Source organism: Rhinoraja longicauda, chromosome 13 (genome assembly GCF_053455715.1).
Source record: "Rhinoraja longicauda isolate Sanriku21f chromosome 13, sRhiLon1.1, whole genome shotgun sequence".
In the NCBI taxonomy this organism is placed as follows: Eukaryota; Metazoa; Chordata; class Chondrichthyes; order Rajiformes; family Arhynchobatidae; genus Rhinoraja; species Rhinoraja longicauda.
In genome coordinates, this window is record NC_135965.1 from 1,562,690 (window position 1) to 1,588,018 (window position 25,329).

Genomic DNA, 25,329 nt, shown 5'->3' on the forward strand with positions numbered 1-25,329 from the left:
TTTTGTGAATAAATACCTTCGATTTGTACCAGCATCTGCAGTTATCTTCCTATAGTAACAGTTGATCCATTCTGGCAAGTTACTGGTGTTGATTGTGAATTGTTGAGACGCAGCACTGATTCCTGTGGCACCTTGCCAATCTGAGCAAGTCTTCTCGACTCCCTCTGCCTTCTGCAAATTAACCACTTCTCAATCCCTCTGGTTTTACACTTTACTCCTCAGCTCACCTCATCTGGCACACTTTTGTCTCTTTTTCAACTTTAGTCTTTGTCCACTCGTCTGTGAATCAAAACCTCCCTCACTTGTATCCACCTATCACTCCACAGACTGCCCCTCCCTCTCCCCCCCCCCCCCCCACATCTTTCTCCCCACTACTATAATCAGTCTGAAGAAGCATCCTGACTTGGAACCTCACCTGCCCATTCCCTTCACATATGCTACCCGACCTGCTCAGTTACTCCAGCACTTTGTGTTTTACTCATGATTCCAGCATCTGCACTTACTTGTGTCTCCTGCATATGACCCCCCTGTTTCCACATGCTCTAATCAGTTGACCAAACTCTTCTGTGGAACTTTATCGAGTGCCTTCTGACATCCAACATCACTACATCCACTGGTTTCACTTTATATATTCTACAAGTCACATTCTCAACAAACTTCAATAGATTATTCAAACATGATTTCCCTTTCGTAGAGCCATGCTGAGTGCTAAGTGTTATCATACTTTTCTTGCATCCTTTGTTATATGTCTGTATGACTAACAAACACAAAGTGCTGGAGGAACTCAGCGGGTTAGGAAGCATCTCTGGAGAACATGGATAGTTCATAAGTAATAGGAGCAGAATTAGGCCATTCAATCCATCAAGTCTACTCCGCCATTCAATCATGGCTGATCTATCTCTCCCTCCTAACCCCATTCTCCTGCCTTCTCCCCATAACCTCTGACACTCGTACTAATCAAGAATTTGTCTATCTCTGCCTTAAAAATATCCACTGACTTGGCCTTCACTGCCTTCTGTGGCAAAGAATTCCACAGATTCACCATCCTCGGACTAATCGGGTTTGGATTCAAAGCTGGCAAACTCAGAGAAGACAGAAGATTGTGGTGGAAGGCTGTTGTTCTGGCTGGGGGTCTGTGACCAGTGGAGTTCTGCAGGGATCTGTGCTGGGACTTCTGTTGTTTGTGCTATATACATAAACGACTTGGAGGTGAATGTAGATAGCTTGATGTGCAAGTTTGCAGAAGACACCAAAATTGGTGGTGTTCTGAAGAGTGAGGGAGGCTGTCAAAAGACACAGCAGTATATAGGTTAGCCAGAGAAATGGGCAGAGAAATTGCAGATGGAGTTTAATCCTAGCAAGTGTGAGATGTTGCACTCTGGAAGGTCGAATGTAAGAGGAAAGTATCCAGTTAATGGGAAGACCCTTAATAGCATTGACCTGCAGAGGGATCTTGGGGTTCAGCTCATAGCTCCCTGAAATTGGCAACACAAGGACACAGAGTGGGAAAGAAGGAAAGAGGAGAGGGACAACTTTTAAGGAGATGTACAGGGCATGTTTACTATGCAGAGAATGGTGGGTGGCTGGGAGACGCCACCAGGGGTGATGGTGGAGGCAGATTTGCTGGTGACAATGGAGTGGCTTTTAGATAAGCACACGGACATTCAGGGAATGGAGGGACGCGGATCACATGTCGGCAGAGGGGATTAGTTTAAACTGGCGTCGTGTTTGGATGGATATTTTGGGCCGAAGGGCCTGTTCCTGTGCTGTGCTCGTCTGATATGTTCTATGCCTCCATTAGCGATTAAGATGAAATGAGCATTTACAAATACCTTCAAAACCTATGAAGAGCAATGTGTAGTGAATTATTAAATGGTGTTCAGCTTGAATATTTACAGAAGAAATATCTGTTTAGGATTCATACCTGAAAGACTAAATTTGTCTGTACCCTCACTGACTGAACTGCTGATTGGTTTCAAACCTTCCAGATATTGTTTCAGAATTATAGATGTGTATTTATTTTACTCTTCAGTAGTTTGGAGTACCTTATGCATTAATTTCCTTTTGTAGTGTCTGAAGAAATTACTTTTGTCGTTGAGATATGCATTGTGTTTTATATTGGCATTAAAATGTGTTTTATACGGGCATTATAGCGTGTTTTATACGGGCATTATAGCGTGTTTTATACGGGCATTATAGCGTGTTTTATATGGGCATTATAGCGTGTTTTATACGGGCATTATAATGTGTTTTATACGGGCATTATAATGTGTTTTATACGGGCATTATAATGTGTTTATACTGGTATTATAATGTGTTTTATACTGGCATTATAATGTGTTTATATGGGCATTGTAACGTGTTTTATACTGGTATTATAATGTGTTTATACCTGCATTTATACTTCTCTCAAACCATTTTGGATAATGTATTTAAAATATAAATAAAGGATTCTAGTATGGAAGACAGAAATAACATGTGAATGGTTAACAGCATGTTTTCATTTATATGTGCAAAATTTAGAAACAACTAAACCAAGTGAACCCATTGGGCCCAAACCTCTCCTGCATTGGTGCAGCACCCTCTCCTCCTCCCCTCCCCCCTCATCCCCCACCCACCTCAACCCTCCACCCCCTCCCCCCACCTCCCCCCCTCCCCCTCCCTCGTCCCCTTCCCCCTCCCCCCTCCATCCACCCCCCCTCCACCCACCTCCCTCCCTCCTCCCTCCCACTCGTCCCCTCCCCCTCCCCCTCTCCCTCCACCACCCTCCCCCTCCCTTCCCCCCTTCCCTACCCCCCCCCCCACTCCATCCCCTCAACCCCCCTTATCCTCTCCCCCCCCCTCCCAAGGAGATAGATTTAAACTTTAAAATGTGAATAACTTTAAAAATATAACACCGATTTCAATGAAACTTCTTCCATTAGCACCAAATGGACGACGCTGAGTAAGGTGGGCCTAAAATTGTCACGCTATCGTGTACCGTTTTCGCTGTAGTTCAGGAACAAACAAACAAACGAGTTTTAGTGTATAGATTCAATTTTTTAAAATCCAGATGCTGAAATTGCACGGTTAAATAAATGATTTATTTCCCCTGTAGTTTATACCAAGCAGTGCTACAAGTAAAAATAATGGCTTTAATGTGGATAATTTATAATATAGGCAGCTCTGAGGTTGCAGTCTTGTTGTTTAAATCTCTGATTTGTGAGTCTGTCTGTCAGCAGTTGGCACATTATTCATCATGCAGTGCAACACCATTGCAAAGAACACTGTGGAGTTACATTCAGAAATATTTAAAAGAGTGAGATAATAAAATAACATGTTGCATGTCTCCACAGAGGATTAACAGTAAATCCTGACATGGACTGATATGCTGTTTCTTTCCATACCTTCTCAACAGCATAGTTTTAATCATTGGAAGACGTCGCATTTAATAATTGATTCTGTTAAGACCAGTGTATTAAATTTCAAGTAATGCTGTGTACACAAAGCCAAGTCAATTAAATAACCAGTAATATTTTCTGAGCAGGAAATTAATGAGCATGTGCATTTGTTAAATTGCTTATGTCAGACGCAATAAATTAACGTAGCAGTATTTCACAGGGACTATCTGTCAAAGCAAGATTATTATATCCCAGTCTGAGGAATTCTTATTAATAGCTCTTGATATTTTCTTTTCTCTGTGTGATCATTTTATTATTACCCCTATAACATTTTTCTGCCATGCTATCTTTTTCCATTTGTTTTGTCAGTGAAATATTTGATAGGGATTGAAAATTGGGAGCAATTAGGTCAAATTGAATTATATTTACCAGAATTTTATTTTTGCTTAACTACTTTCATACAAAGGGTGGTGGGTGTATGGAACGAGCTGCCAGAGGAGGTAGTTGAGGCAGGGACTATCCCATCATTTAAGAAACCATTAGATAGGACAGGTTTGGAGGGATATGGACCAAAAGCAGGCAGGTGGGACTAGTGTAGCTGGGACATGTTGGTCAGTGTGGGCAAGTTGGGCCGAAGGGCATGTTTCCACGCTGCATCACTCTATGAATCCATGCAGTGCTGCTTAAATGTTTTCCTTTCATTCTGATGCATAAATGTTCATGATTTCATTGGAAGCATTTCTTTCAGGTAGAGAGTCACAAAACACTTATATTGGTTGGAAAAGTTAAAGTTTAAAAGTGCAAACTGCAGAATGAATTATCATGCAAAACAATTGAGGAAGGAAATTAATAATGATGTCCCCTGCACAAATTAGATCCAACGTTTATTTTTCATCAGAATCAATAATGTGTAAGATGCTGGAGTAACTCAGGGGGTCAGGCAGCATCTCTGGAGAAAAGGAATGGGTGACGTTTCGGGTCAAGACCCTTCTTCAGACTGATAATGTGATTGGTATACGTCACTTTTGGTTTGTGCACAGTCATAGAGTTACCAGCTCGGAAATGGCCCACCAAGTCCATGATAACCTTTTTTGCCCATCTACACATATCCTATTTAGTCCATAGACTATCACGCCTTCCCTATTTGAAAGTCTCTTAAAGGTAATGATTGCATCTGACCTCTCCTCTGGCAGTGAATTCCAAATACCACCAAATACCAATATGTTCAAAAAATATTTTCTCCTCAACTCCTCATTCAAACTACTATCTCCCACTTTAAATCTATGCCTTCCTGTTTTTAATAATCGAAACATGGGCAAATGATTGATACCTCAATAATGTTACAAATGGGCAGCACAGCGCCAGAGACCCGGGTTCCATCCCGACTACGGGTGCTGTCTATACGGAGTTTGTACGTTCTCCCCGCGACCATGTGTGTTTTCTCCAAGATCTTCGGTTTCATCCCACTCTCCAAAGACGTACAGGTTTGTAGGTTAATCAGCTTGGTGTATATGTAAAATGTAAAATTATCCCTAGTGCGTTGTAGCATAGTGTTAGTGTGCGGGGATCACTGGTTGGTGCGGACTTGGTGGGCTGAAGGGCCTGTTTCCGTGCTGTATCTCTAAACAAAATTAAACTAAAGTTGGGCAGGCGGGCAGAGGAATTGTTTTTGTGCCTTCCTTCCAAAGTAGATGAATGTTTTATGAACAAATTGAGGGAAGTCTAACCACAGTGGGAACTTCATAATAAATGGAAGGCCTCTGGGGTGTGTAACAGTTCTATATCTCCCAGACTTTTCCTTGCAGCTCTTCTTAAATAGAGACACAACGTTAGCCACCCTCCAGTCTTCCGGCACCTCAGCCGTGTCTAATGATGATTCATACATCTCAGCCAGGGCTCCTGCAGTTTCTTCTCTAGTTCCCCTCAGTGTCCTGGGCTATATCTGATCAGGCCCGGGAGATTTGTCTATCTTCACACGCCTTAGGATGACAAGCAACTCCAACATTCAAAACTTGCTTTAAGTTATGTCAAATTGTTTTTGAAATGTTTTGAAGCATTTCCCAAAAATGAATTGAATCATGATGTTAAAATAGTTTATTTTGAATTGCAATCAACCATCTAATCAAAAATTCTTGTCTCCTTTCAGACTCACACCATGTTCTCCCTACTAGGACTTAACCATGCTTACGTGACAAGTATTGGAAAGTTAATAGGAGTGGTAGCTCTTAAAGAGGTGAGATATTTTGCATTTTATTGAGCGAATGCAGTGGGAAGTCATCAGGTGGCTGTCCAAACCATGTTTACTGTTCAAAAATGGTGGATGTATGGCTGTGTAGGAAGGAACTGCAGATGCTGGTTTACAGCGAAGATAGACGCAACATGCTGGAGTAACTCAGCGGGACAGGCAGCATCTCCGGAGAGAAGGAATGCGTGACGTTTCGGGTCGAGACCCTTCTTCAGACACTGAGAGTCAGGGGAGAGGGAGGAGAGTTCTTGGCCCAGTCTGACTGTCCCCCTGATTATTTTATCTCTGTTTGCTTCGTTGTCAGCTTCTCCTAGCTAACAATGATCTATTCTCCATTTTCCTCGATCTCATCTCTTTTGATGTCTCGTTTTCTCACCTTACAATTCCTTATCTGCGTGTCTCCCTCCCCCCTGACTGCCTGACGCTGCCTGACCCGCTGAGTTACTCCAGATTTTTGTGTCTATCTTGGATGCACAGTTGTTCTCTCCATTAACGTTGAAGGATAAATTGACTTAGGAATTGGTTTTAGATTTAGAGATACAGCGCAGAAACAGGCCCACCAGGTCCACCAGGTCCACCAGGTCCACCAGGTCCACCAGGTCCACCAGGCCCACCAGGTCCACCAGGTCCACCAGGCCCACCAGGTCCACCAGGTCCGCGCCGCCCAGCGATCGCCGCACATTAACACTATCCCCGCACATTAACACACCCACTAGGGACAATTTTTACATTTACTAAGCCAATTAACCTACAAACCTGTACGTCTTTGGAGTGTGGGAGGAAACCGAAGATCTCGGAGAAAACCCACGCAGGTCACGGGGAGAACGTACAAACTCCGTACAGACGGCGCCCGTAGTCGGGATCGAACCTGAGTCTCCGGCGCTGCATTCACTGTAAGGCAGCAACTCTACCGCTGCGCCACCGTGCCGCCTCTTTGTGTAGAAAGTCACTTTCCAAATGAACCTTATTTCCACCTCCATTAGACACATTGGCAGAAAGAAGATTCACCTGCAGACCTGACTCAGAGATTGACATATTGTAAAGGTAGCTCTCCCTGTCACTATAAAGGAGATTCAGAGGTTAGGACAGCACAGTGATGCAGTGGTGGTGTTGCTGCCTTACAGCATCACAGACCCAGGTTCAATCCTGACTATGGGTGAGGTCTGTACGGAGTTTGGGCCTTGTCCCCTCAACAAAATTGTTTATTTAATTCACTGTACAAATGCCAAGCAAGATAGGCATGTCCTTGTACAAGTCACATGGTGTCCTTATCGGCACGGTGGCGCAGCGGTAGAGTTGCTGCCTTACAGCTCTTGCCGCGCCGGAGACTCAGGTCCAGACTATGGGCGCTGCCTGTAAGGAGTTTGTACCTTCTCCCCGTGACCTGCGTGGGTTTTAGTGCTCTGGTTTCCTCCCACTCCAAAGACGTACCGGTTTGTAGGTTAATTGACTTGGTATAAAAATGTAAACATTGTCCCGTGTGTGTGTGTCGGATGGTGTTAATGTGCGGCGATCGCTGGTTTTACGGACTCGGTGGGTCGAAGGACCTGTTTCCGCGCTGTTTCTCTAAACTAAACTAAAGTGTGTATGATTTTGATTTATTACTGTACATGTATTTGCTTTTGAAATTTGTAATCTTAGTTTACATAATTTTACATAATTTGTCATTTGTAATTATATCTTAATTTGGTGACGTAAAGTTACTGTTCCTGAGGCATTGGGAATGAATATTTTCAGTGACAGTGAAAATTAGTTTTATTATTGTTTTTTGTATTTAGAATCTAAAATGTAAATATAGCCTAATTTGCATTCAGGAAAAAATGGCATCAAAGTTCTTTGATTTAGATATTTAGATTTAGAGATACAGCGCGGAAACAGACCCTTCGGCCCACCGAGCCCGCGCCGCCCAGCGATCCCCGCACATTAACACTATCCTACACACACTAGGGACAATTTTTTTACATTTACCCACTCAATTAACCTACATACCTGCACGTCTTTGGAGTGTGGGAGGAAACCGAAGATCTCGGAGAAACCCCGCGCAGGTCACGGGGAGAACGTACAAACTCCGTACAGACGGCGCCCCTAGTCAGGATCAAACCTGAGTCTCCGGCGCTGCATTCGCTGTAAGGCAGCAACTCTACCGCTGCGCCACCGTGCTAACCTGTGAAACAACCTACCAAATGCAATAAAGCCAGAGATTGCTTCTTATTATTGCTCTATGAGTACAAGACATCATTTTTCTGACACAGAACTTGGTCCACTCAAAACGTTGGTTCGGAAATTATGTACAGAAAGCCCATAAATTTTGATCCATGTGAAAACCCTCATCAAAAATAAGCAATTACTTAGATTGCAGTTCAATTAGATGTGAAGTCAGTAAAACAAAATATTTAAAAGTATAGTGGTCCTTTCTATTCACAAATGACTTATCTATCTTTTCAGTTTCTATTATTTTTAACTGCTCAGAAAAGATGATCAGACAAAAATCCTTCTAAAGTAGATGTGTAGGAAGGAACTTCAGATGCTGGTTTACACTGAAGATAGACACTCAGCAGATTAGACATCATCTCTGGAGAACAGAAATAGGTGACGTTTCGGGTCGAGACCCTTCTTCAGAACGGGAAACAGCTGAGTTCTCTTTCCCCAGACACTCGGTCTAAAGAAGGGTCTCAACCCAAAACGTCGCCTATTCCTTTTCTCCAGAGATGCTGTGTGACCCGCTGAGTTACTCCAGCTTTTTGTGCCTTCCTTCCAAAGTAGATGAATGTTTTGTGAACAAAGTGTTCACGTGTCCCTGCTTCATTTGATTCCAGCTGAGAAAAGCCATTGAGGGTTCAGTCACATCCAAAGGTGTGAAGATGAGGCCACCTCTGGCCAGCTTCAGGGGGAACGCCAACAGCAGCAGTGAATCAGACACCACCGAGATCCACAAGCTCTGGGACAGAAGGGAAAGCCTTACGATGCCACGCGAGTCCAGTCCATCGGACACAGACGACAAATCACACTGAACAAGTCCGGCAGGGAACCATCTGCCTGAACATAGCTGCACTATCCACACTTAAAGCACTTGATTTGAATTTGGAAATTTAATCTTTCAACTGTTGTCAAAAGGGTTGGGATTTGTATGATGCACTTCTGAACAATGGAGTCTTTTGAAGTTGGTAAACCTTAAGAGCACTGATTGTACATTTTATTTAGAATGTTCTAGAGATATGCTAGTCTTCCTGTGCCTGCAAACATCTATTTTCAAGCTCATATAAAGCCTAATGTTTGAATTAATAAGTCAATATCTAAAAATAATTGGACAGTTTGGAAATGGATTAGTCGATTTGATGATTTCATTTCCACAATGGAATTCGTATATATGTGTTGCTTAGCAATTAATGTTCTGAATTTTTCAATGTTCATTTGTACCACTGTTTACAAACGCAATGTGGGTTGGTGGCAGAAATGCCTATGAAAGGGCCGGGAAATGGAAGTTCAATGTGTAGACCCCCTCTGGAAAATTGAGGTGAAATGTGGGATTATAAAAATGCTAATTCCATTTTACTGTATTGTACTGTCCAGATATTCATGTGCTTGAGGAATCGGCTCAATTAATAAGCTGCACTAATATATGGTGTTTTAAATTTGCATTGAACATCCACACCAGAATTTCAATCCACTGCAGGCTGCCGATTTGCAAGCAATGTGTGCTTATTACAGTTAAGATCCATCTGCCCAATAATGTGATGGTCATTTTATTTGTGTTCCTGGTCTTGTTTACACACCAGATATTAAATTCTACTACTGAAACTCATTTCACGTGCTACCTGTAATTGGGTGGCGATCAGAGTGTTGGCAAGGCTGCTTCCAGTCCCAAAACATTTCAACGAAGCGTTCTGCACCGAATGATCAAGTGCACATTTCAAGGAAGATAGCTTTGCAGTCATTGCAGTAGGACTGTTGAAATCTTAATTACCTCATAATGTGTCGTGTACCCAGGAATGAATCATTACTGGGGAATCAAGCTGTCAGCTTATTAGTAATGAGTGAGTTTATGTAAAAATCAAGAAATCTCAAAATAATGAGAGTGATTGACAAATTTGGGTTTTTATTCTTGGCCTGTCACTGTTCTAGCAAGATAACTATACCTCTGATGCGATCGTGTGTATTGACAGATGCACTTTGAGTTATTGTGGATGTATTCTTGTGCTGTATCAACTCTATTTCTAACACAGAGGTGTAATCATGGTTATAGTGCGTGGTTTTATAAGACATAGAGTCCATTCATAAAATAATTGAGGTTGGATTTCAGTCAATTTGATTGAAATCCAAACTCATCGCCGGATGACTCGTTGAAAGTGCCACTATCAAATGCTATTTTCACTTTGTTTCCATCAGCTTCATTGAAGCTGTCTTCCCGAGTTCAACTGATAATCACACGTTAAAATCTTAAATAGCATTGTTTACTTAACTAGAACAAACTCAAGATCAAGAAATGGCTTGTTTTCTTACAAGTGTGATCCCACTTTCGATCAGCTCCAATGTAATTAACATTCATTTGCGTTCTCTTTTATATTGGCCTTCGACTAATGTTTTCAACTCCTGTTTAGGACACAGGGATATTGCACCCTTTCTCTGACTGTGATTGCAATAGCAGCACCTTGGCACTTATGGTGGCCATCAAGTATTATACTGCTGGTTCTGCAACAGGTGAAAGATAAAATGCCATCCACCTATTGTTAAATTATCAGATATATTTATAAATAAAACTCAGAAGCATCAAGGCAATGTATATGAGAAATGGTCCAGCCATAAAGATCAAAATTAGTCCACAAATTATTAGTAGAGTGAGCTGATTTGCTGAATCAGTTCTGACATTAATATTACTGAATTCAGCTTTGCAAACAAAATGAAAGATGAAAAACAAGAATGTCGTCTTTATTCCAAAAATCTGTCTTAACTTGAATATTAATTTAAGAAAATGGATCCTTGCAGATTTCACCCCAGACTGTCTTCCTCCCAGGAGCCTCTTGAAGTCTTTAACTGTGTGAGTTTATGAATTTGTCCTGCTCCCCAAAATGTGAATAGATTTAATTGGATGTTTTAGTGACTGTCTAGCTAGCGAACAAACCTTGACCAAATTAGTATTCAGACCAAGGCTTGACAACTGTCAGTGCAAATAATAGATGATCACTTTTGTGTATGCATGATTCTGCAGAAATAAAACAAAGGGAATTAGAGGTAACGAGCATGAAACTGATAAAAATATATAATGCATATATCCTCTTATATGTTACACCTGCCTTTGTTTGAATCTTATCCCCTGAAGTAAACCGCATCTTGTACATAAGAAATTTGCCATACAAAATAACAGCTGACGGAATGTATGATATATTTGGGAAGTGTGGACCAATCAGGCAGATCAGAGTTGGACATACACCTGAGAGGAGAGGGACTGCCCATGTGGTATATGAAGACCATCAAGGTTCCAATCACATGATGTGTAGGAAGAAACTGCTGATGCTGGTTTAAACCAAAGATAGACACAAAAAGCTGAAGTAACTCAGCGGGACAGGCAGCATCTCTGGAGAGAAGGAATGGAAGGGTCTGAAGAAGGGTCTCGACCCGAAACGTCACCCGTTCCTTCTCTCCAGAGATGCTGCCTGACCCGCTGAGTTACTCCAGCTTTTTGTGCCTCTATCCTATTACATGATGTGATGTATGCATCCTTCTGCTTCATTGAGGATGTCAAAGGTGAGGATGACTTTGTGCTGTTGATACCTTTTATCATATTGGTCTGTAAAGAACTATTGACTTCCACTGAGTCCACGGGGACTCTTGATGAATGTAGTAAGTTGAACCATTGACATAGACAGCATTGCGTTATCTCTACAGCAAATTATAACCTATTACATCAACATTTATTTTGGAGGCAGCCCCCATTGTAAGAACTGAATGTTGGCGCATTGAATTTGTAACCCAATCAAGTTTGTCCTTTTTGAGATTGATCAACAATGCCATATTCATATCTCCAGACCATGTTTTGAGTATTAATTTCAGTATTCAAAGGAGTATGGTTCTTGCTGTCTATCCTATCCTTTTGCTTGTTAGAGTAATATTATTACCCTGACTTGCAACTGTGATAACATCTACTTCATTTGAACTAGCAAAATATGCTTACAATTTATTAATCCATAAATTTATTCTTCAACATTTGCCATGAATGCCACTCATGCATACATTCACACATTCATACATTCACACGTGAGAGATGACTACTGTTGTTAGAAAAAATGTACCTTGCATCTTAATGAAGCATACAAAATGAACCCAAGGCAGTACTATAAAGCTTGTGGTGTAATTCTTCAAACCTACTATAGCAATGATTTTCTTCTGCATCTGTTTCCTGTCTTTCTTTGCCGCTCTTCAGATGTCTCTTGATATTTTGTTCTCCTTTGGAATTTAGAAAAGACCACTCAGCACTTAATGGGCAATTTCTCAATTTTCCGCCCTTCCATCTCTGTTCATTCTTACTGCAGTCCCATGCTGATTGAAGACAATATATTGATGACATTTTTGATCTTGAAGGTTTTCTTTGTTCAACTGTCTGTGAGTGATCCTTTCAACCAAAATGATTTAGGCATGGATTAGTCATTTGAAAAACGATGACAGGGAAGTAGGTTATTGACATTAATCTGGTTTAAGTTATTTTATATGCAACGTATCTGCTCAAAGTCCAATGATGTGAGTTACTGCCTTAATTAAGCAAAATAAAAATCAGTTAGCCGACTATGCATCAATGTCAGACAGTACATGATATGATTAAAAAATGAAAAAAGTTGTTAGATAGTCTGGGGTACACTATAAATAGATTGAGGTCTATAAGTGAAAACTAAAGATGCAATAAGTTGTAGGTAGACACAAAATGCTGGAGTAACTCAGCGGGTCAGGCAGCATCTCTGGAGAGAAGGAATGGGTGACGTTTCGGGTCTCGACCCGCTGAGTTACTCCAGCATTTTGTGTCTACCTTTGATTTTAACCAGCATCTGCAGTTTTTTTCCTACGCAAGAAGTTGTGTTTAGTTTATGAAAAGGTTATCATTGTTTGGTCAGTCTCAGATTATTTACTGAAGCGTTTTAATATCCCTGTCATTTTTTCTTAATAATTACTTGGTTGTTTGTGTGAAAATACAAGAAATGAAAGCAAGAGTAGCCTGGCCTGATAATAAATAATATTTCAACAAACCACCCTTCCAGACGGCAGAGTTATATTATCAATATTTATTCCAAGGATTTCATGTTATTACCATTTTTCACCTTCTGTTTAAACTCATGTCTTACACTTCCTTTCCTTAGGAAATACAGGTAGTTCATGAGTGTATCATCCTCATGTACTTGGTTTATCCATGATCTCACTGAAATAAAGAATCTTACTTTACGTAAAAATCCAGATAATCTAAGGTTGGAGTACAGCAGATTGCCTTCAATAATCTATTATCCTGGATGACAATGTGTGTCCTTATGATTAAACTGTCCTCTAAAATGATTACCTTGTTGGCCACATTCCTTTGACTACTGAATACAGTTAGAATGCCCAGATTAGATTGATTTTTTAACAATTCTTCTAAAGGAAAAAGTAATCTGAGTGTCTGAGAGTTTCCTGTTTTGATTCATTTTTACAGAAGAAAATAATGCAAATAGCTCCACTTTATCTATTTTCTCATTCCACCTCAACACCCAATGACTCTCCTTGTGCTTGGGATTTCAGCCAGGAAATAGACACAGTTAACACTGAAGACAGAATTATCTCCAAGAACATTGCTTTTGTCTGGCTTGACTAATAGCTCTACAGATTTTAATGGTGAGGTAGACAGTGTTCAACATCATTAACAGACACACATCTCACCTGAGTTGCTTTATACTATTTTTTCATGAATTGTACGAACATACTCTCTGGGATTAAACTTGAACTTGATTTAACCACTAGCTTTTGGTAGGTCTTCCATTAAATCTTTGATATTTTGGCTGCTCATAATCTTGACCTCATTATATCTTTAACAGTAGCTTGTTGCTCAAGATTCATCCTTTGCTCTAAATTGGTTTGTACAATAACAGGCTGTTGTGTAGCTCCTTTCAAAAGTTTTATTGATTGCGTTGAAAAAAGGTTAACCATTATGCCAGTAGAGCTAAAAACAAGTCTGGAGTATAACAGATTACCCCCAATAATCTATTACCTTGGATGGCAATGTGTGTCTTAATGATCAAACTATCCTGTAAAAGGATTACTTTCTGTAATCTTTTTAATTAACCCCCAAATACCAGATAATGACCATTTATAATGACCAAATACCAGATAATGACCATTTATATTAATATATTTGACATTGGAATTTCTTTTTCAATTCTTGACCTTTCATAATGAGACATGAATCAAAATGTCACAGAAATGTAGCTATCTTTAGGGATTCTTCCTGGAATGACACGATACATTCATTGATTTAGATTCAGAACAATGAGTGATAAATGTTTTACAAAATTTTGGCAGTGAAATTCTGCAGAATTAGATTATCCACAAAATCGATATGATTTGTAGTTTTGAAAACACTGAGATGATTGGAAAATATAATGCTGGACTGGATATTTGAGCATGCCAGGTGTTGTGGTATCTGAACAACATGTCTACAGTCATTAAGTTCCTGTCTTTTTACATTGATTTATGAAATTTATGAAAAATACTGTGAAGATTTTTGCAATCTGTCAGGTTTGTGTAAGAATTCAAAATCAATACTGCACATCATTCGACCAATCCCTAAAGTATAATCTGTGTAAAATACATGGTGTGATATGTGTTGTGATTCTTTCTAACAATGCAGAAACATGTGATTCTGAAGAGAGGGATCAATTTAAAAGCGTTGTCAATTAAATCTTGCGAACACTAAATAATCTGATTGGAAATATTGTATTGATTGGAATGAAATATAATAATTGGATTGCATTTTAATATTTGAGGTACTCTTCTATTGCTCTCATTTAAATTAAACATATATTTTCAGTATAATATCATTGTGTTCTAAAATGGATGCTGTCTCTTTCATTTCATGATTATAAAACTACATAGATACTCCGTGGTGATATTAGCCTCAGAATCATCACCTGTGCAATAATTTTTTGAATGGAAGATTTTGACATTCAGTTCTATACATGGAATTAATTCAATTAAATTCGTTTTTTATATCAATGATCATTTTTTTAAACTGCCTGTTGCAATTGATCAAACATTAGCCTTAATTTTCTGTGTTGCATTCAGATTATTTGTTTCTGATCCATGTTAAATCTTCTGTAAAATAATTTCTGTATATTAGAGTGAGCTCAGATGTTTAACAAATTTCAGTGTTATTTAAAAAAAATTGTTTATCTTGACACTACAAGAAATAATAAATTTTTAACCAATGTTTACAGCTTTTGGAGTCCTCTTTGTGAAAAGTGATTCTCTTCATTAATGGCCAATTAATAATGTAAAAAGCCCTGGTGAACGAGTGATGATTGCTGTTCAGTTTAGTTTAGTTTAGAGATACAGCGCAGAAACAGGCCCTTCGGCCCAACCGTCTGCACCAACCAGCGATCCCTGCACATTAACATTACCTTCCACACTAGGGGCAATTTACACTTATACCCAGCCAATTAGCCTAAAAACCTGTACATGTTGGAGGAAACCGAAGGTCTCGGAGAAAACCCACGCAGGTCACGGCAAGAACATACAAACTCTACACTCGACATAGGGTGCAAGTTGAATCAGGAGATAAAATTGGCGTGTCAAAAATGTAATGCTACGGTGGTTATGGGAGATTTCAACATGCTGGTAGACTGGGAAAATCAGGTTGGAAATGTACCCCAGGAAAGAGAGTTTGTAGAGTGCCTTCGAGATGGATTCTTAGAACAGCTTGTACTGGAGCCTACCAGGGAGAAGGCAATTCTGGATTTAGTGTTGTGTAATGATCCTGATCTGATAAGGGGACTAGAGGTAAAAGAGCCATTAGGAGGCAGTGATCACAACATGATAAGTTTTACTCTGCAAATGGAAAGGCAGAAGGGAAAATCGGAAGTGTCGGTATTACAGTATAGCAAAGGGGATTACAGAGGCATGAGGCAGGAGCTGGCCAAAATTGACTGGAAGGAGGCCCTAGCAGGGAAGACGGTAGAACAGCAATGGCAGGTATTCCTGGGAATAATGCAGGGGTTGCAGGATCAATTTATCCGAAAGAGGCGGAAAGACTCTAAGGGGAGTAAGGGACACCTGTGGCTGACGAGGGAAGTCAGGGACAGCATAAAAATTAAGGAGAGGAAGTATAACATAGCAAAGAAGAGTGGGAAGACAGAGGATTGGGACTCTTTTAAAGAGCAACAAAAGTTAACTAAAAAGGCAATACGGGGAGAAAAGATGAGGTACGAGGGAAAAATTAGCCAATAATATAAAGGAGGATAGCAAAAGTTTTTTTAGGTACGTGAAGAGGAAAAAAATAGTCAAGGCAAATGTGGGTCCCTTGAAGACAGAAGCAGGGGAAGTTATTATGGGGAACAAAGAAATGGCAGACGAGTTAAACTGTTACTTTGGATCTGTCTTCACTGAGGAAGATACACACAATCTCCCAAATGTTCTAGGGGCCGGAGAACCTAGGGTGATGGAGGAACTGAAGGAAATCCACATTAGGCAGGAAATGGTTTTGGGTAGACTGATGGGACTGAAGGCTGATAAATCCCCAGGGCCTGATGGTCTGCATCCCAGGGTACTTAAGGAGGTGGCTCTAGAAATAGTGGCAGCATTGGAGATCATTTTTCAATGTTCTATAGATTCAGGATCAGTTCCTGTGGATTGGAGGATAGCAAATGTTATCCCACTTTTTAAGAAAGGAGGGAGAGAGAAAACGGGTAATTATAGACCAGTTAGTCTGACATCAGTGGTGGGGAAGATGCTGGAGTCAATTATAAAAGACGAAATTGCTGAGCATTTGGATAGCGGTAACAGGATCATTCCGAGTCAGCATGGATTTACGAAGGGGAAATCATGCTTGACAAATCTACTGGAATTTTTTGAGGATGTAACTAGGAAAATTGACAGGGGAGAGTCAGTGGATGTGGTGTACCTCGACTTTCAGAAAGCCTTCGACAAGGTCCCACATAGGAGATTAGTGGGCAAAATTAGGGCACATGGTATTGGGGGTAGGGTACTGACATGGATAGAAAATTGGTTGACAGACAGAAAGCAAAGAGTGGGGATAAATGGGTCCCTTTCGGAATGGCAGGCAGTGACCAGTGGGGTACCGCAAGGTTCGGTGCTGGGACCCCAGCTATTTACGATATACATTAATGACTTAGACGAAGGGATTAAAAGTACCATTAGCAAATTTGCAGATGATACTAAGCTGGGGGGTAGTGTGAATTGTGAGGAAGATGCAATAAGGCTGCAGGGTGACTTGGACAGGTTGTGTGAGTGGGCGGATACATGGCAGATGCAGTTTAATGTAGATAAGTGTGAAGTTATTCACTTTGGAAGTAAGAATGGAAAGGCAGATTATTGTCTGAATGGTGTCAAGTTAGGAGGAGGGGGAGTTCAACGAGATCTGGGTGTCCTAGTGCATCAGTCAATGAAGGGAAGCATGCAGGTACAGCAGGCAGTGAAGAAAGCCAATGGAATGTTGGCCTTCGTAACAAGAGGAGTTGAGTATAGGAGCAAAGAGGTCCTTCTACAGTTGTACCGGGCCCTGGTGAGACCGCACCTGGAGTACTGTGTGCAGTTTTGGTCTCCAAATTTGAGGAAGGATATTCTTGCTATGGAGGGCGTGCAGCGTAGGTTCACTAGGTTAATTCCCGGAATGGCGGGACTGTCGTATGTTGAAAGGCTGGAGCGATTGGGCTTGTATACACTGGAATTTAGAAGGATGAGGGGGGATCTTATTGAAACATATAAGATAATTAGGGGATTGGACACATTAGAGGCAGGAAACATGTTCCCAATGTTGGGGGAGTCCAGAACAAGGGGCCACAGTTTAAGAATAAGGCCATTTAGAACGGAGATGAGGAAGAACTTTTTCAGTCAGAGAGTGGTGAAGGTGTGGAATTCTCTGCCTCAGAAGGCAGTGGAGGCCAGTTCGTTGGATGCTTTCAAGAGAGAGCTGGATAGAGCTCTTAAGGATAGCGGAGTGAGGGGGTATGGGGAGAAGGCAGGAACGGGGTACTGATTGAGAGTGATCAGCCATGATCGCATTGAATGGCGGTGCTGGCTTGAAGGGCTGAATGGCCTACTCCTGCACCTATTGTCTATTGTCTATTGTCTATTGTCAGACAAGCACCCTTAGTCGGGATCGAACCCGGGTCTCTCGCACTGCAAGCGCTGTAAGGCAGCAACTCTACCACTATTAACTTTATATATGTTACTCGGTGACCCTTGATACCATTGTTAAAAGCAACAAAAGATGATAATAATGGGGGCACAAGAAATTGCGGATGCTGGAATCTTGAGCAAAAATCAAACTGCTGAATGAACTCAGCAGGTCAGGCAGCATCTGTGGAGGGAAATGGACAGATGATTCAAACTTTTTCAGTCAGAGAGTTGTAAATCTGTGGAATTCTCTGCCTCAGAAGGCAGTGGAGGCCAATTCTCTGAATGCATTCAAGAGAGAGCTAGATAGAGCTCTTAAATATAGCGGAGTCAGGGGGTATGGGGAGAAGGCAGGAACGGGGTACTGATTGAGAATGATCAGCCATGATCACATTGAATGGTGGTGCTGGCTCGAAGGGCCGAATGGCCTACTCCTGCACCTATTGTCTATTGTCTATGACAATTCAGGTGAGGATTCTTCGAGGTTGGAATAGAGGGGAGATACCTATTAGAAAGAGGTGAGTAAGGGGTGGGGCAATAGAACCATAGAAAATAGGTGAAGGAGGAGGCCATTTGGCCCTTCGAGCCAGCACCAAGCTTGCAAATGATCGGTAAAGAGCAGTTGATTGGCAAATGAGTCAGGTGGGGAGAAATATTCATGTGATAGGAGTAGAATTAGGCCATTCAGCCCGTCAGGTCTACTCTGCCATTCAATCATGGCTGATCTATCTCTCCATCCTAACCCCATTCTCCTGCCTTCTCCCCATAACCTCTGACACCCGTACTAATCAATAAATTGATGGAGATAATCGCAAAGGCTGGAACTGAGGGAGTGTTATAAATACATAGCCTACAGAAACAGGCCCGTCGGCACAACTTGTCCGTGCCAACCAAGATGCCCCAGAATAGGAAATAGAACACAAGCTTGTGTCTCGGCTTGTGGATGTGGTTTTTAAAAACTCTTCTCCAGCCCTGACTGAGAGTTGTGCCAGTGCTTTTGAACTGGGGACTTATTTTGTTGTCAATGACTGGGCCTCATTGAGGGGTGGCTCCAGAGAGAGTGGCAGTGAAGGACTCAAAGACAGTTTGTAGCAGAGCCCCCTGTTGTCCACAGTTGTTCCAGCTGCATCCCATCACCTAAGGTTGGTGTGACCTGGTCTCTGGACTGGAGGTAGCAAAGTTATCCTCCCCTCTTTATCTATATTGCTCTCTCCCTTATTTCTTTCTCCTCCTGCCAACTCCCCCATCCAACATGCTTCTGCCATCCCCCGAATCATCGAATCGCGACAGGCAGGGTGTTGGGCGCCCAAGGCTCATCGATGCGTGAGGGCAACGAAGGCTATCCCGTTTGGTCCGAACCGACAGAAGGTCGACTGTGGCACAAGTCACAGAAAATTTTAATGGTGGTCACGGGAGGAATGTGTCACAATACACAGTGCATCGCACCCTGCTGCGTATGGGGCTGCACACGGAGGACCAACAGCATATTAGGCAGGTGGTCATAATGTTTTGGCTCCTCAGGTCATAATGTTTTGGCTGATCGGTGTATAAATCACAAAGAACAGTGGTCCCAGCACTGATCCCTGCAGAATTTGAGTTATATTAACGCCCTTCCACACAGCCCTCTGTGGTGTGTGAGTAGGCTGGTTCTTAATCATGTGTATCTCAATCTTCTGGATCAGCCGACCATGGGGGACTTTGTCAAATGCCTTATTAAAGTCCACGAGGCCAAAATCTACCAGCCTATCCTTATCGATCACCCTCATCACCACCTCGAGAAACCCGATCAATTTAGTAAGACATAACCTGCCAATGCTGACTGTCCCTAATTAACCTATTGCCTACCCGATGGGAGAACCCTCTCCAATATTTTCCCCACCACTGATATGGAGTTCAGCGGTTTAAACTACCCTGGATACTTCCTGCTGCCCTTCTTAAACAAAGGGCTACTCCAGTCCACTAGGATTTTGCCTGTAGCTAAAAAAGTTGCAATCATCTTCATCAAACCCCACGCAATCTTCTCTCTTACTTCTCTTAGTAATCTGGGATAGGAGCAGCAGACCATAGAAACATAGAAAATAGGTGCAGGAAGAGTCCATGCGGCCCTTCGAGCCAGCACCACCATTCTTTGTGATCATGGTCATTAGCCTCCACTGCCCTCTGTGGCAGAGAATTTCACAAATGCACAACTCTCTGGGTGAAAAAGTTTCTTCTCACCTCAGTTTTAAATGGCTTCCCCTTTATTCTGAGACTGTGCCCCCTGGCTCTAGACTCCCCCAACATTGGGAACATTTTTCCTGCATCTAGCTTGTCTAGTCCTTTTATAATTGTATACTCTATAAGATCCCCTATCATTCTTCTAAACTCTAGTAAATACAAGCCCAGTCTTTCTAATCTTTCCTCATATGACAGTCCCTCCATCCCAGAGATTAACCTCGTGAACCTACGCTGGCTCAATAGTAAGGACACCCTTCCTCAAATTAGGAGACCAAAACTGCACACAATACACCAGATGTGGTCTCACCAGGGCCCTATACAACTGCAGAAACATAGAAACATAGAAAATAGGTGCAGGAGGCCATTCGGCCCTTCATTGTGATCATGGCTGATCATCCCCAATCAATACCCCGTGCCTGCCTTCTCCCCATATCCCTTGATTCCACTAGCCCCGAGAGCTCTATCTAATTCTCTCTTAAATCCATCCAGTGATTTGGCCTCCACTGCCCTCTGTGGCAGAGAATTCCACTACCCATGCCTCCAATGGAGACTGTGACCTCTTTGCTCCTATACACAAATCTTCTCGTTATGAAGGCCAACATGCCATTAGCTTTCTGCACTGCCTGCTGTACCTGCACGCTTACTTTCAGTGACTGGTGTACAAGGACACCCAGGTCTCGTTGCACTTCCCCTTTACCTAACCTGACACCATTGAGATAATAATCTGCCTCCTTGTTTTTGCCACCAAAGTGGATAACCTCACATTTATCTATATTATACTGCATCTGCCACGCATCTGCCCACTCACTCAACCTGTCCAGGTCACCCTGCAACCTCCTAACATCCTCTTCGCAGTTCACACTGCCACCCAGATTTGTATCATCTGCAAACTTGCTAGTGTTACTTCTAATTCCCTCTTCCAAATCATTAATATATATGGTAAACAGTTGTGGCCCCAACACTCCACTCGCCACTGCCTGCCATTCTGAAAAGTACCTGTTTATTCCTATCCCTTACTGTATCTCTCCCTTCTTGATCAGTGGAGCCGCATTTCTTGAATGTTGGGACTTGGGAATGGTTGGACCAGGTGGCCTGATATTTAATGATAAACAATAATTTTGGGGCGGTCACGGTGGCGCAGCGGTAGAGTTGCTGCCTTACAGCGAATGCAGCGCCGGAGACCCGGGTTCCATCCCGACTACGGGTGCTGTCTTTATGGAGTTTGTACGTTCTCCATGTGGCCTGCGTGGGTTTTCTCCGAGATCTTCGGTTTCCTCCCACACTCCAAAGACGTACAGGTTTGTAGGTTAATTGGCTTGGTAAATGTAAAAAATTTCCCTAGTGGATGTAGGATAGTGTTATCATCATCAGTCTGAAGATCTTCATCAATCTGAAGAAGGGTCTTGACCTGAAATGTCACCCATTCCTTCTCTCCTGAGATGCTGCCTGACCTGCTGAGTTACTCCAGCTTTTTGTGTATAATTACCTTCGATTTGTACCAGCATCTGCAGTTATTTTCTTATACTAGGATAGTGTTAGTGTGCGGGGATCGCTGGTCGGTGCGGACCCGGTGGGCCGAAGGGCCTGTTTCCACGCTGTATCTCTAAACTAAACTAAACAATGCGATTTTGTTTTAGATTTTTAATTTTAGAGTTCAAATTTTCCGTTGGGTGTAGTAGGATTTCAGCGTATCTCCACATTATTAGTCTCTGGATGATTAGAAATCTGAGCTCTTGGCAAAGCTAAATAAAATTATATCAGCAGCATAAGGTTCAAGCTTCAGCTATTTTTGCAAATAAAAGCCAACATTAATTAAATCCGCATACTTCATAGACCCTCTAGTGGAAACAGAACTCAAGAGATGTGTTGGTGTTTAAATTTGTTTGACTCTATTTAAATGTCTATTTAAAAATATTCAAAGAATTTAATGTCAGGTTAGTGATGTCACTGGCTCAGGGAAACCATCTCATAAAAGAAGCAGCCTTCATCAGAGAATCAGACAGCAAGTGAGAAAGATACCTCATGCTGCCTCGGCAAGGCCAGCAGCAGAATCAAGGACCAGTCACACCCTGGCCACTCCCTCTTCTCCCCTCTCCCATTGGGTAAAAGGCATAGGTGTAAAAACGCACACATCCAGATTCAGGGACAGTTTCTTCCCAGCTGTTATCAGGCAACTGAATCGTCCTACCACAACCAGAGAGCAGTGCTGAGCTGCTATCTACCTCATTGGTGACCCTCTGACTCTCCTTGATCAGACTTTGCTGGCTTTACCTTACCCTTATCATGTATACGGTATATACACTGTAAATGACACAAATGTAATCCTGTATTGTCTTTCTGCTGACTGGTTAGCAAGCAACAAAAGCTTTTCACTGTACCTCGGTACACGTGACAATAAACTCAACTAAAACTTAACTTGGATTCATTTGCAGAGTTATGGGGAAAAGGAATAATGGGATTGCTCTAAGGGACAGGCTTCGATATGGAAGACTGACTAGCTGATTCATGTTGCAGTTGTATAAGACGTTGGTGAGGCCACGTTTAGAGTGTTGTGTGCAGTTCAGTGTCGGCACCATGTTATAGAGCATATGTTGTCAAGCTACAAATGGTCCAGAGAAGATTTACGAGGATGTTGCCAGGACTAGAGGGTGTGAGCTACAGGGAGAGGTTGAGTCGGCTGGGACTCTATTCCATGGAGCGCAGGAGGATGAGGGATGATCTTACAGAGGTGGATAACATCATGACAGGGAAAAATCGGATAGATGTGCAGAGTCCCTTGCCCAGAGTAGGTGAATCGAGGACCAGAGGACATACTGTAAGTTTAAGATGAACTGGAAAAGATTTAATGGGAATCTGAGGGGTAACGTTTTAACACAAAGGGTAGTGGGTGTATGGAACAAGCTGCCAGAGGAGGTAGTTGAAGCGTGGACTATCCCAACATTTAAGAAACAGTTAGACAGGTACATGGACAGGACAGGTTTGGAGGGATATGGACCAAACGTGGGCAGGTGGGACTAGTGTAGCTGGGACATGTTGGGCGGTGTGGGCAAGTTGGGCCGAAGGGCCTGTTTCCACACTGTATAACTCTGTGACTCTATGAATCTATAGAGCCTTCTCCTTCTGGAACAGTTCTATGATTTTTCAAGAGAGAGTTAGATTTAGCTCTTAGGGCTAAAGGAATCATGGGATATGGGGAAAAAGTAGGAACGGGGTACTGATTTTGGATGAACAGCCATGATCACATTGAATGGCAGGGCTGGCTCGAAGGGCCGAATGGCCAACTCCTGCACTTATTTTTCTGTCGTTCTATGTTTCTATGTGCCCATGATCCTAAATAAAACAGTAAAGTGTGGCGAGTCTGGAAGCGGATGTGTGTTGCAGACGGAGTTTATTGCATGGACAAACCTCCGTGACAATCGCAACACTCAAAACTGTAGACAACCAACAAAACGTCTTCATCAGACGGAGTTCAATACTAAGCCGCTTGTCTCTCCCGCGCTGGCACACCGCGTGACATCGCTAGCCAATCCGAGGGTTCGAACTCTCCCAGCCAATCCCTATGTCCCTACATGACCCCCCCCCCCCCCCCCAGAACCCTCGGTACGGTACCTAACGGGCACCCGGACCGCCCGACCTGAACGAGTACGGAGAGGGGAGGCCGGTACCCCCGGCGACGAGGAGGCAGGGTGGGCCCTACAGGTGGAGGCGATGGGGGCGCAGCTGGAGGGGGAGGGAGGGGGGACCCTGCAGGTGGAGGCGGTGGGGGCGCAGCTGGAGGGGGAGGCAGGGAGGGCCCTGCAGGTGGAGGCGGTGGGGGCGCAGCTGGAGGGGGCAGAGGAAACACGACCGGGGGCAGCGGAGGCCCGAGCGGTGGGGGAAGAGACGCAGCTGGGGAACCAGGTGGGCCGGCCAGAGGGCGGCCCCGGCGAGGAGGTTGACCCACCAGAACGGGACGGTCCTGGTCTAAGTGGGCAGGTTTAAGCCGGGAGACAGAGACCAGCTCCTGTCGGGTGCCCACTTGCAAAGTGAAGGTGACCGTCCCTCTATTCAGCACCTGGAACGGGCCCTGGTAGACCGGCTGCAGAGGGGGCCGGTGGGAATCCCGCCGGAGGAAAACAAACTCGCAGTCATGCAAGTCCGCCGGTACGTGCACTGCGGTACTCCTGTGACGGGAGGCCGGGACTGGGGCCAGGGACCCTACCCAAGCCCGGAGAGAAGCCAAAAATGACGGGACGGAAGACGGCAGGTCGGAGGATGGAGGAAAAATGTCGCCCGGCACCCGCAGGGGCGAGCCATAGACGAGTTCCGCCGAGGAAGTGCCCAGATCGGACTTAGGGGCCGTGCGAATACCGAGGAGGACCCAAGGCAGCTGGTCAGCCCAGTCAGGGCCGGTCAGGCAGGCACAGAGGGACGCCTTCAGCTGTCGGTGGAAACGCTCTACCATCCCGTTAGCTTGGGGATGATAGGCGGTAGTCTGCTTCAAGCAGGACCCGTACAGCTGCGCAAGCGCGACCCATAGGGACGAGGTGAACTGGGCGCCCCGGTCGGTAGTGATGATGGCCGGGACGCCGAAATGGGCAACCCAATGTAGCGCCAGGGCCCTTGCACAGGAGGCCGCCGAGGTGTCCGACAACAGAAAAGCCTCCGGCCAACGAGTAAACCGGTCGACCACCGTCAGGAGATGAGTGTAGCCCCTAGAGTAGGGCAATGGACCAACCAAGTCTACATGAATGTGGAAAAAACGGACGGGCGCAACCACGAATTTCTGGCACGGAGGCTGGACGTGACGGTGGACTTTGGAGGTCTGGCACGGGACACAGGTGCAGGCCCAGGTGACCACCTGCTTCCGCAGGCCGTGCCAGACAAATCGGGCGGCCACCATAGCCAAGGTCGCCCGAATGGACGGGTGCGCCAGGTCGTGAATGGCCTCAAAAACCTTACGCCGCAGGGCGGTCGGCACAACCGGGCGAGGGCGGGGAAGGGAAATGTCACACCAAAGTGTGGTACCTGTGGGGCCACACGCCACCTGGGCCAACCGCAACCCTGAGGCGGTGGAGGCGTACGCTGAGGCAAAGTCTTCCAGGCGCTGAGCCTCCGCTAGCTCCTGGAAATCCACCTCAGCCT

The 25,329-nt window shown here is 43.6% G+C and overlaps 1 protein-coding gene across 3 annotated transcripts in view; it reads left to right on the forward strand.

Moving 5' to 3' along the window:
• Window positions 1–14,980, forward strand: part of LOC144599376 (chloride channel protein 2-like) — a 406,358-nt gene extending 391,378 nt beyond the window's left edge. For all 3 annotated transcript variants that reach the window (XM_078410172.1, XM_078410174.1, XM_078410173.1), the window contains 2 exons: window positions 5,527–5,613; window positions 8,442–14,980. In XM_078410172.1, the coding sequence (XP_078266298.1) occupies window positions 5,527–5,613; window positions 8,442–8,636 (282 nt within the window). In that variant the 3' untranslated portion in view covers window positions 8,637–14,980. The remainder of the gene's footprint in view (window positions 1–5,526; window positions 5,614–8,441) is intronic.
• The last annotated feature ends 10,349 nt before the right edge of the window (window positions 14,981–25,329 follow it).